We start from the raw sequence: 12397 nt of genomic DNA on the forward strand, positions 1-12397 counted from the left end.
GAAACCCTATTTTTATTAGACTGGATTTTAGCCTAGGTCTGTATTTCAGAGCATTTGGGTTTTTTTTTTCTTGATATGTCGTTTTAGCACTGGTTTTCCACCTTTAAAAATATAAAGCCTGAAAATTAAAGTGCATTAAAAGGGCTCAGTCTTGTCAGCTTTGGCCCAGCACAGCTTTTCCAGGCATTTTGCACATTTAAACCATCTCTTTCCAACCCTAAAATCTGAAATTTTCCACTTTTACACTTCATATAATTTTTTAAGTGTTTATGACGGGTCTTTTTGAAGCTACGTCCATCCTTAGATGCTTTATTGGCATTAACAACAGCAGAGCTTTGCAGTATGAACCAGAAATAACAACAAATTTTTATCACCAAGACATATTTTCTAATTCCTTTTGCAAAACCAGATTTGAAACACATCAGTGAGGAACAGTCCCTGCCAGACAGGAGTGAAGAGGACAATGATTCATCCAAAAAATCCCATCCCTTTCCGTAGGGCTTTGGAGCAGGAGCCATTTCCAGATGCATTCGAGTAATTGAATACGGATAATGGGCAATTACTGGATTGTTTGTTTAGATTCTGCATTTTTTTCCCCTGTGGTATCTGTAAACAGTTTCTCATTGCAGACTGAAAGTAAACTGTCCTGCTACTGGAAGCTCCTGGAGCAATCCTCCCTTTCTTTCCCTTTCCCTGGGAATTGCAATTGCCACCCTGATGCAAAAAAAGGAGTTTAAACTCAATATTTTCAACATTTTGGGGGAGAAAAAAAAAATATTTCAAGGCTTAGAAATCCCAGTTAGTTCTCTGCAGAGGTGCCTCTTCTCTTTTTGTTTGGAGCATCAGGAATAAGTGAAGGGAGGAGAAAATCCGCTGTGCAATGGTGACTCCAGGCTGGGAATTGGCTCCAGCAGCAGCAGGAATTCCTCAAAGGAAAATCAATCCTTGTCCTCTGCTTTCAAAACAGCAGAGCTGGGCCTTGCATTTTTCACTGCTGGGAAGTGGTTTGGGCTTTCTCAGAGCAGTTTCCCAGCCCCTAAGCCCTGATGGTGCTCCTGGTTCCCTCCCCTGCACCACATCCCTTCCCTGTGATCCCACTGCTCCCAGTGATTGGGATAATCTTTGATTTCCAGGGTGACATCACTTCCATCCCTGAGCTCGCTGACTACATTAAAGTCTTCAAGTAAGTGCTGATGGGAAGAGCTGCTTGTGGAACTGGTAATGCCTGTGAATAATTAATGGTCTTGCCTCTTAATTTCCTTTTATTTTTATCTCCTTGCCTTATGATATTCAAAATATTCAATACTTAACTTAACTGGTTCTTAAATATAAAATTCAAGGTGTTTTCCTGCTCTGGTGCATCCTATAGCCAGCAGTGTGTGCTTGGATGTTTCTTTAAAACATTTAACGCCCAGGAGAGAACAAACCATCCTAAAATGAGGAGTGAAACCTAAAAACCTCCCTCAAAGACTCTTCCTGGTCTGCAGGAGGCTGGAGGAATTGCATCCAGCCAGGATTCCAGTCTCTCCATGCCAAAAGGAGCAGGTTAAGCTGACTCTGCCCCTCTCCCAGCTTGCTCAGGATTTAGGGGTTTTTTTTTTAGCTTGCTTTGACTTGGTTGGTGGTTCATGGAAATCAGGAGCAGCAGCGTCTGCACGTGGAGGAACATTTTTGGCAGCCACCACCATCTTTTGCAATTTATTGCCTGCTGCAGTGCAAGTTCTGGAAGCTGGAAACACTGATGGGATTTCACAGCAGAGCTGCAGGATAGTGCTGGTGGGGGGAAAAAAGCTGCAGACAGTGAAGTAGCTCTGGAACAAACCTTTATTTTATGAATTGTTTGGTTCTGGAGCCAGAACCTGGCACACTCTGCTCTGAAAACCCCTTCTCCCTCTCCAGAGGTGAATTAATGAGGTCTCTGCCTCTGTCTGGGCTTGTGGTCTGCCTTTAATTGGGATGAAGATTCAAGGCTGTGCCCAGCCCCTCAGTGGGTGTTTTTTCCCTCCCTTGAACAAACAAACAAACAAAAAACTTGTTCTGCCCCTTGATCTGCTGATTTGCCAATCAAATTAGGCACCACTCCGGGAGCTAATTGCCTGCAAATTGGAGCACCAGGGGATGGAGCAGCCAGAAGCTGCTGGTTCCTCACTCAGTGCAAGCCCTGAACCCTGGGGCTGGGGTTTGAGGCTGTCAGATTGAACACAGAATTCTGTTTGCTCCTAAAAATGGGGCTCAGGTGGTGTTTTAGTGCCAGAAATGCAGTGTGAGTGGTGCAATGTTTGGAGCTGTCCCAGCTCTGGATGTGTCACACTTCAGCTGGGGAGGAGTACTGGGGGAGCAGTGCAGGTCCCTTGTATTCCATACATTTAACTCCATATATTTATTTTTAAATGTGTCCCAGCATGTGCCTGGTGTGGCTGTGGAGATTTGGAATGGTTCTCTCTCCCCTGCCAGCCAGGTCACTGCTCTTGCCAGCTAAAATCACAGAATCCCAGAGTGTTTGGGGTTGGGATGGACTTTAAAGACCATCCTGTTCCAACTCTGCCATGGCAGGGACACTTTCCACCATCCCAGGCTGCTCTGAGCCCTGTCCAGCCTGGCCTTGGGCACTGCCAGGGATCCAGGGGCAGCCACAGCTGCTCTGGGCACCCTGTGCCAGGGCCTGCCCACCCTCACAGGGAAAGATTTCTTCTTAATATCCCATCTAAAATACTCTCAGCAGCATTTTCTGAGATGAAAACACAAGAAATGCATAAGAGGCTGCAGATCCAGCCTTAGAATAAAGTTAAGAAATCAGGGAAGGTTAAAATATTCTGATACCTGGGGCTCTGTAAAGGCTCTGAGCTTGTGCTGAGATGAGTTCAGGGTGCTTCACATTGCAGGGCCACCAGTTCTCCTGCAGAATCAAGCAAAATCCATGCTTTGTGTAGAAAAGAAGGGAACCTTTTGTGCTGTGGAGTGTTTAAAAAGAAAACAAGGAGTGCACTCAGGCGTGTGCGTGACTGACACGTCCTTGGAAGTGCTGCTTCCCCCAGAGCCTGAGCAGAGTGCTTCCAGTTTGATGTGGTGTCTGGAGAGGCAGAGTTTGCAGTGCTTCATGGACTCCTCTGTTTTTATAGCACAGCCCTCCAGCTCCCCCCACCTTGCCCCAAATTATCTCCCTGGGATCGAAGAGTCCGAACTTGGAATTGGAGCTGAACTCCTTGAGCCAGCAGTGCAGGAATGGCTGAGCCCCCAGGCAGGAGTGGGAATAACCCAGGCTGCTGACAGCAGCTTGCCAGGGCTGAAATTCTGAGCAAACACTGAGGTTTCCAGCTTGTTTTAGGAGCTCAGGCCAAGTGAGATGTCCCCCCACGTGTCCTGCAGGCCCAAGAAGCTGACGTTGAAAGGCTACAAGCCCTACTGGTGCACCTTCAAAGATACCTCCATCTCCTGCTACAAAAGCAAAGAGGAATCCAACGGGACTCCTGCTCACCAGATGAACCTGAGAGGTAAGAGAAGCACAAGACTGGGCTGAGAGAAGCTGCTTTTTATTCCAGGAATAGGCTGCTCCTCCTGCATCTTGTTTTCCCACTGCTTTATTGCCTCAGAATTCCATCCTGGGGTTGGGTAAAGGTGTGTAAAGGAATGACTAGGCTGGGTTTGATATCGTGGCACAGACTTGGGAGTTCTGAGTGTGATTATGTGTGATACGACAGGGAAGCACCACCAGCCCCCCAATACCTTGAGAAGGGAGCTTGGAGAACCATGGAATGGTTTGGGTTGGAGGGGACCTTCCAAACCTTGTTCCAGCCTTCCACCTGCCCTTCTCCTTTTTGTCAGCTCTCCAAAGGACTGCACTGACTCCCACAGCAGAAACTGGGAAGAACAGACCATTTTCTTCCTCTGCTGCCTTTATTTCTCCTCATCTCCCTGCTGCTGGCTGGGAGCAGCTCACTCCAGAGCTGAAATTCCTGTGGTGGCTGCCTGTCCTTGTGTCAAGTGAAACATTCCTGCTCCAGCAGCCATGGAGCTGCAGTGAGCTCGTGTGTTCTCCCCATGGATGCAGGAGTAGGGGGGATGCCAGGTGACCTCAGGCTGCTGTGGGAGCAAGGCCTGGCCCCCAGGACCTTTCTGGGAGCTTTTGACAGATCTGCTGTGACGGCAATTTCAGAAATCTGCGAGGCGGCCTTGGCGCGGTGCCCGTGGCGGGGTCGGTTCATCGCCCCTGTGTTTACACAGCCCCTTGGAATCCTCTCCAGGCACCAGGAGCAGGATGCTCACAGCCAGATCGTGGAATCCCTCAATGGTTTGGCTTGGAAGGGGTTTTAAAGCCCATCCAGTTCCACCTGGCTCCCACAGGCAGGGACACCTTGCACTAAACCGGGATGGTCCAAGCCCCCCCAGCCTGGCCTGAAACACTTCATGGCATCCCATCACTCATCAATAACATAGAGGGGTTTCAGGGTGAGAGCCAACACCTGTCCAGTCACCTTTTCCTGTCCTTTCCTGAAGATTTTGGGGTGCTTGCCAGCCACTGGATTCATTTCTGATTCCAGGCAGGATCCAGGAGTTCTGTGGGTTTGCTTTTGCTTTCAGATCAGGTCTGGCTTTTCCCCCCATTTTCCTGACACTTGTAAAAAGGGAAATCTGACAGGTTTTTTCTGTGCTGTGTGGAGTGTTCATCCCATCAGAGGTGTGGGACAAACCTTTGGCAGCACTGAGATGCCACTGGTCAGGGAGCTTTGTTCTTTCTTTTCCTATTTTCACTTTCTTTTCCACTTTTAAAATCATCATTCCTCACACCCCTGCTAAACCCCTCATTGCAGGATGTGAAGTTACCCCTGATGTGAACATCTCTGGTCAGAAATTCAACATCAAACTCCTGATTCCAGTGGCAGAGGGGATGAACGAGATTTGGCTGCGCTGTGACAACGTAAGTTCATCTCTTGGACTGGCCCCCTCTTCAGCCTTTTCCCACCATCCCACCCCTGCTCAGGGGCTGTTCTTTAAAAAACAAATAGAAAATGCTCCCGCCTGCCTGATCTCAGCATTCCAAATGTGCTCCACATCACCTGTGAGTTCATGTGGGATTCACATTCTCTGAACCTGAGAGAAGCAGAGAAAAGAATGATTAAAACAATTCTTATCTCATTTGCTGTGCCTGTGTTGTGCCAAAGCAGAATGCAATGTGGAGATTGTTTACCCAGAGTGATGGTGTTTTGTTTCCTTGGCCTATCAGGGCCAAGGGCATGTGCAGGCTGTGGGTCAGCAGACACTCACGAGATTCTGGGCAGTTGAGTTGAGTTTGAGTTGGGTGATTTGTGCAGATTCAGTTTAGATGTAATGTAATATAATATGGAATAATATAGTATAATCAAGTAATTAATTAGCCTTCTGATAAGATGGAGTCAGATGCATCCTTTTTCTCCCCTTGTCAGGGGTTATCTGCTTTTCCTAGAAGTTCAGAGCAGAAAATCAGCTTTGACTGTGTTGGTTGGGTTCCTGCCTGTCTTTGTGCATGCTGGAGTCTCCTGAGGCTGGGAGGGGAATGAGGGCTCCATGGGGTGTTTTTTGAGGGGTGTGGTGGTCCCCCCATGGCTGTGACAGACACGTGTCCCTGTTTTGGGGGGCAGGAGACGCAGTACGCCAGCTGGATGGCCGCCTGCCGCCTGGCCTCCAAGGGCAAGACCATGGCCGACAGCTCCTACGGCATGGAAGTGCAGAACATCCTGTCCTTCCTGAAAATGCAGCATTTGAACCCAGACCCGCAGCTCATCCCAGAGCAGATCAACACTGACATCAACCCCGAGTGCCTGGTGTCTCCTCGCTACCTGAAGAAGTACAAGAACAAGCAGGTAGGTGCTGCTGGTGGCCTTGCCTGGGCTGGACACGCGTGCCGGCGGTGGCTGGTGTTTAACACGGCGTGGTTTGGATGTTTTGGATGTCCTCACTCACTGGGATGCACGTGGTTACTAAAAGGAGGTGGGACTGAAGGGTTTGGTTTGGATCCAGCACCTGGGGATGGCACCCAGCACCGGGATTGTGCCACGTGCTGTGTGAAGTGCACGGGCACGGCGGGGAGCCTTCAGTTGGAAATGCATCTGAAATTGCTTGATCCTTATTTTAAACACATTCTGGGAATGGTTTGGCCCCTGCTGATACTGGTTTGGCTCCAGCTGCCCCATCTCTGCCCGGTGCTGGGGTTAAAACCCCTTCCCCTGCACAGAATCCATGGAGAAATCCCCGGGATCAGCGGAGTTGCAGTTGCTTGCAGTGCTTTATCCACACTTGGCTGTAACACGGTTTGCATATTTCTCTCTTTGCTTTTCCACTGCTTCCAAATGCCAGTCCTTGGAACATTGCTTCGGTTTTGAGTTGCTGTGACTCGTGCTTGAACTCCATCCACGCTCCATCCCATCCCTGCCTGACAGGGCTGAACTGTTCCGCTCTGGGAATAAATGCAGGATTCTCTCAAAGAGAATTATATGTCAGAACAGCAGCAAAAATAAGGAAATCATTGCACCATGGCCTTTTGGTGACTTAAATCCTTCAGGCTGCTGGCTGGGGCTGGATATGATTTCTCCAAGCCCAGAAGAAGGCTGCAAGTAAGAGAAGCCGGAAAAATATAACTTTTTATTGGCACAGCACGATGATTTCCTGGCAGTGGAGTTATATTTTATATAGCCCTTATTATTCTCCTGAATAAGCCTTTATATCCCCTTGGATGGAGGGAGAGGCTGCATAAATATACTACTTTAACATATATAGATATATAGATATATATATTTATATATATAAAATACTTTCTAGGTTTCTGGGAAAACAGAGGCACCTGGAAAAATATTAGCTTGGAAAACTTGCTTAGTGTGCAGGTATCCTGGTTATAAAAATAAAATCTATGGAATTTTGGGGATGAGCACGATGGGGATGATCCCAGTCAGGATGTGGCCATGGTGTGGACACCAGGGCCCTCTCAGGCATCAGCTAAGCAGTGGATTTAGGATTTTCCTTGGTGGCTAGAGGCAAAGCCTGGAGCAGCAGAGGATGTTTGCTGAGAGGAATGAGGGATGGAGGCTGCAGGAATGTCAGGAATTTGACCACAAGGGTCCTTCTGAGGCACAGGGAAGGAGGGGGAGGAGGAGGAGGAGGCTGTGCAGCCCACAGGAGGTGCTGAAATGGGAATTGGCTGTGGATTTATGGAGGCTCTGGGTCCTCACCAGCCCCAAACCCACTGGGGTGATGTTTGTCTCCACGTGCAGCAGCGTAGGGTTGGCTGGGATTGGAAGCACCAAATCCTAAATTAAAATAAACAAAAACCGACCCAACATAGGGATTTTCAGAGCTCTCAGGTGCCCTGCCAGAGTCTGGTGTCAGAGCCAGCTGGGGCAGACACATTCTGAGAAGCACAGCTGATGTTCCCTTCATCTGCTTGTAATCCCAAGCAGTATCCCAGTCATTTCTCCACATATCCCAAACAGAAAGATCTGCTGAGCTCAGAGTGAGCTCCTGAGCTTCCCCTCGAGCTTCCCCAGCCAGAGTGGCCTTGAGTTTGTGCAGAGATGTGGAGAGGAAAGTGAGGCCATGAGCCCACCTCTGAACTGGCAGCTTCCCCCTCCCCTTCACCCCCAGCAGGAATCACAGAATGTCCTGAGTGGGAAGGGACCCACAGGGATCAGAGTCCAGAGCCCCAACAATCCCACCGTGGGCATCCCTGGCAGCGCGGGCCAAACCCTCCTGGAGCTCTGGCAGCCTCGGGGCTGTGCCCATTCCCTGGGCAGCCTGGGCACTGCCAGCACCCTCTGGGGGAGGAACCTTTTCCTGAAACCCATCCCAAACCATCTGAGGACCAAAACCATCTCTCCACAATGCCAGGGCCCAGCTGGGATCACTCCAGTGCTCCATCAGGGCTGGCGTGAGCGGTGACTCTCTGCTCGCTTGTCCCTGCTCACATTCCCTTTGGCTGCTTTTCCACCTAAGGAATTGTGCATGTGGTTTGTTTTGGTTTTTTTTTTTTTTTTGCTTGAACTTTGGTTTGCAGTTAATTTACACTTTTTCTTTGCTTTGTTGCCATATTTCTGATTGCTTTTTTTTTCTTTCTGCCTCCTTTTCTTTTTTTTTTTTATTTTTTCATTTCGCCTTGCCATCTTCAGCCAGGCTATGTAAGAGACTTGGTAAGTGACAGCAACAATAAAATTAAGATAAACTTAAAATAAATTTAATCTAGAACCCCTTTGGTTTAGAGAGCAGCGGTGACAGCACTAACAAAACCTGCACCCTCCCCGTGACACTTGGGCCCTGGTAGGTTTTATAACAGTCCCCAGTGACTTATGGGGTGAAACTGGAAACCCTGCACCACAAATTTGCCTTGTTGTTTCCTCACATCCTTAAAGTTCCCGAGAGCATGAGTGGGAATGTGAACATCTCTGGTCAGACAGCTCTGATCTATATTTGCTTTCCTGTATGTGGAGATGGGAATCTCCACGTGGGCTCTGAGCAGTCGGAGCTGAAACAAAACCTCAGGGGAGGAATTATCGATTATCCGCGCTCGGATCCGCGCGCGTGGCAGCGGAGGTGGCACTGAGGTCCCCTGTCCCCTGACCCCGCTGTGTCTCGCCGCCTGCAGATCACGGCACGCATCCTGGAGGCTCACCAGAACGTGGCCCAGATGAGCCTCATTGAGGCCAAGATGCGCTTTATCCAAGCCTGGCAGTCGCTGCCTGAGTTCGGCATCACGCACTTCAACGCCAGGTGGGAGCGGCTGCGGGGCTGGGCCGGGCTGGGCTGGAGGAGTGTCCTTCATGGGTACAGGGAGTGGGTTAAATACCCTGGAATCATTGTGGAATCGGTTGGGTTTGGATGCATTGGATTGGGTTGAGTTGGGTTGGGTTGGGTTTGGCTGGGTTGGGTTGGGTTTGGATGCATTGGGTTGGGTTGAGTTGGGTTGGGTTGGGTTAGGTTGAGTTGGGTTGGATTGGGTTGTGTTGCTTTGGATTGGGTTGAGTTGGGTTGCATTGGATTAGGTTGGGTTGGATTAGGTTGGGTTTGGATGCATTGGGCTGGGTTGGATTGGATTGGGTTGGGTTGGATTGCCTTGGGTTGGGTTGGGTTGGGTTGGGTTGGGTTGGGCTGGGCTGGGTTGTGTTGCTTTGGATTGGGTTGAGTTGGGTTGCATTGGGTTGTGTTGCCCTGGATTGGGTTGGGTTGTGTTGCCTTGGATTAGATTGGGTTGGGTTTGGTTGCGTTGGGTTGGGATGCATTGGATTGGGTTTGGTTGGCTTGGATTGGGTTGGGTTAGATTGGGTTGTGTTGAATTGGGTTGGGTTGGGCTGCCTTGGATAGGGTTGGATTAAGTTGGATTTGCTTGGGTTGGAAGGGACCTCAAAGTTCATCTCATTCCAGCCCCCTGCCATGGGCAAGGACATCCCTGTGCACGTCCTTGGCCAAGGAAGTCGCGCTGCAGCTGAAATTAAAAACATGAGCTGCTGTGATTTGTAAAAACGGTTTTACAAGTAAACTCAGCTGCTGGGTTTGTGTGTGTGACCTGTTTTTCTCAATCCCTGTGCCAGGTTCCAGGGTGGGAAGAAGGATGAGCTGATCGGCATCGCCTACAACCGGCTGATCCGCATGGACGCCAGCACGGGCGACGCCGTCAAGACTTGGCGCTTCAGCAACATGAAACAGTGGAATGTCAACTGGGAGATCAAAATGGTGAGATGTGTCTGACACCCTGTGCTCTCCCCTGCTCCTGTCAGAGAGACAGGAACCACTCCTGGAGTCCTGGAATCCCACATGGGTTGGGATGGGAGGGACCTTAAAGCTCATCTTGTTCCTGCCCCCTGCCATGAGCCTCTCGCTGTCCCAGGTTGCTCCAAGCTCCATCCAGCCTGGCCTTGGACACTTCCAGGGATCCAGGGGCAGCCACAGCTGCTCTGGGCATGCTCACCACCCTCACAGCCAGGAATTCCCAGTTCCCAATCTCCCATCCATCCCTGCCCTCTGGCAGTGGCAGCCATTCCCTGGCTCCTGTCCCTCCATCCCTTGTCCCAGGTCCCTCTCCAGCTCTCCTGGAGTCCCTTTAGGCCCTGGTGGAGTTGTGTGTGACCTTTAAGAAAAAACCCAAATCTTTCTCTCCTGTAGAAAGGAATTATTTTCTCCATTCTCTGACCCCCACACAATTAAATGAAGTGAAACCTCAGCACTGATGCTCAGGCTCCATCCTAACCCATAACACAAATACACAGAGCCTTATCCATACTAAAATTCCTTTCATTTGCTGTGCAACTCAGACTTTCATGTAAATACCAAACAAATCAGAGTAGTTACTTCCCCGGGCTCTGAGATGGGCTTTCCTCCTGCTGTTACATTTGGATGCACAAATTTTTGGGCTCCTTTTTGGCAAAACACACAATTAAAACTGCCAGGGATACGTGAGGGCTGTTCTCCTGTAGTTTGCAGCTCATTAAGAGTTGCTGGAAAAATTATTCAGCGTCCCCCTCTGCCTCAGAGTCATTGTTTTGACTCAGTTGCAAGCCCAGATATCCCAATTATCCAGCTTGGATACTCTGCTGGGAATCCCCATCCCTCCTGCAGAGCTGTCATTGATGGGGGGACAAAAAGAGAATGAGCATCAATAAATGAATGGTTTGTTCAGTCACTCCAAAATGAGCTCCCCCAGCCCCCATAAGGTATTTCAGTGGCCAAAATTCAATTTAGAAAACCAGAGAAGAGTGGAAAGAAAGCCCAGATTTCAACAGGTCTGTGCCCAATCCCTGTTTTTCTGGAAGCAGGGAAAGTGTGGCCACGTGCTCACTGTGGAGAGGTGGAAACACACTGGGAGATTGTTTCTGAGTCATGAGGGAATACAAGGGGTAATGGTAATTCAAATAAATAAATGAATGGATAAATAAATAGAAAAGAATAAAAAAGGCACAAAAGGTATTTCAGTATCTAAATATTTGAATAAGAGTCATAGGATATTTAAAGGGGGAAGGAACTCATAAGGATCCTCAAGGCCAAATTACCATTCACAGAATCCCCGAACGGTTTAGGTGGGGAGGGACCTTAAAGATCAACTCATCCCACCCCTGCCAAGGCAGGGACACCTTCCTCTGTCCCAGGCTGCTCCAAGCCCTGTTAAACCTGGCCTGGGACACTGCCAGGGATCCAGGGGCAGCCACAGATGCTCTGGGCAACCAGAGAAGAATTCCTTCCCAAATCCCATCCATCCCTGCCCTCTGGCACTGGGAGCCATTCCCTGGCTCCTGTCCCTCCATCCCTTGTCCCCAGTCCCTCTGCAGCTCTCCTGGAGCCCCTTCAGGCCCTGCCAGGGGCTCTGAGCTCTCCCTGGAGCCTTCTCCTCTCCAGGGCAGCACCCCCAGCTCTCCAGCCTGGCTCCAGAGCAGAGGAGCTCCAACCCTTGGCTTCCTCCGGGCTCACTCCTACACTGGCACCACAAAATTTAGCTCAGGCATTAGAAAACCCTCTGAACACCCCGAAATGAGGGAGAGGGGGAGGCAGGGCTGGGCTGAGCTGGGCTCTGTGTGCCCGCAGGTGACGGTGGAGTTCGCGGACGAGGTGCGGGTGTCGTTCATCTGCACCGAGGTGGATTGCAAGGTGGTGCACGAGTTCATCGGGGGCTACATCTTCCTGTCCACGCGGGCCAAGGACCAGAACGAGAGCCTGGACGAGGAGATGTTCTACAAACTGACCAGTGGCTGGGTGTGAGCCCCGCAGCCTCGCCCCACAGGAACCCCCATGGCCATATTCATGTTTAACTTTCCAAAGCTGTCCTTTGACATAATGCTGCTTAATAAAGTAAGCTTGAAATGTATCTTTTTTTTTTTTTTTTAACAATTGGATTTTTCGTTGTTTTTTTTTTCTTTTTTTTCTTTTTTTTTTTTTTTACTTTTTTTTTTTTTTTCTTCATTACCAGACCAGTTAATCTGTGTGCACTAATGAGCACTTCTATTAATTTGCTATAACCAGACCGTGTCTGGGCAGGGTGACGGTGACCCACAGATCCAGACTCCGATGGGCAGATCAGGATAAAGATTTAACTGACTTAAAAAAAGCCAATTTTTGAAGAGAACTCTAAGCCATCTTCTTGTAAAGCCATCCAGGGCTAACCTATATGAAGTCTATTTATCATGTTTAATGCATGAGTGTTTTATTTCCTTTTTTTTTTGTGTTTTTATTCTGTACATTTGACCTGTTTGAAGTCGTCCTGCTCCCAAGCAGAGCTGCCATCTCTCCTCTCACACTACACCAGGACTCTGAAGGTGCCTGACATGACTTTGAGGATAGTTTTGTGTGGCCTCGAAGATGATCTTCTGTTAGTCTGTTATAGCTTGGTTTTATTTGTTTAACTTGCCTTTTGATAATCATTTATATTGTCTTTTTTTTTTTTTAATTTTAT

General features: G+C 49.1%; 1 protein-coding gene across 5 annotated transcripts in view; it reads left to right on the plus strand.

Annotated features, from left to right (window-relative positions):
- FERMT2 (FERM domain containing kindlin 2) overlaps positions 1–11796 on the plus strand; it is a 52532-nt gene extending 40736 nt beyond the window's left edge. For 3 of the 5 annotated variants that reach the window (XM_058806672.1, XM_058806671.1, XM_058806674.1), the window contains 8 exons: positions 1134–1183; positions 3367–3491; positions 4809–4915; positions 5616–5837; positions 8133–8153; positions 8606–8730; positions 9549–9690; positions 11533–11796. In XM_058806672.1, the coding sequence (XP_058662655.1) occupies positions 1134–1183; positions 3367–3491; positions 4809–4915; positions 5616–5837; positions 8133–8153; positions 8606–8730; positions 9549–9690; positions 11533–11706 (966 nt within the window). In that variant the 3' untranslated portion in view covers positions 11707–11796. The remainder of the gene's footprint in view (positions 1–1133; positions 1184–3366; positions 3492–4808; positions 4916–5615; positions 5838–8132; positions 8154–8605; positions 8731–9548; positions 9691–11532) is intronic. The other 2 variants (XM_058806673.1, XM_058806675.1) reach the window with 1 other exon arrangement.
- Positions 11797–12397: the final 601 nt, after the last annotated feature.

This window comes from Ammospiza caudacuta, chromosome 6, assembly GCF_027887145.1.
Source record: "Ammospiza caudacuta isolate bAmmCau1 chromosome 6, bAmmCau1.pri, whole genome shotgun sequence".
In the NCBI taxonomy this organism is placed as follows: Eukaryota; Metazoa; Chordata; class Aves; order Passeriformes; family Passerellidae; genus Ammospiza; species Ammospiza caudacuta.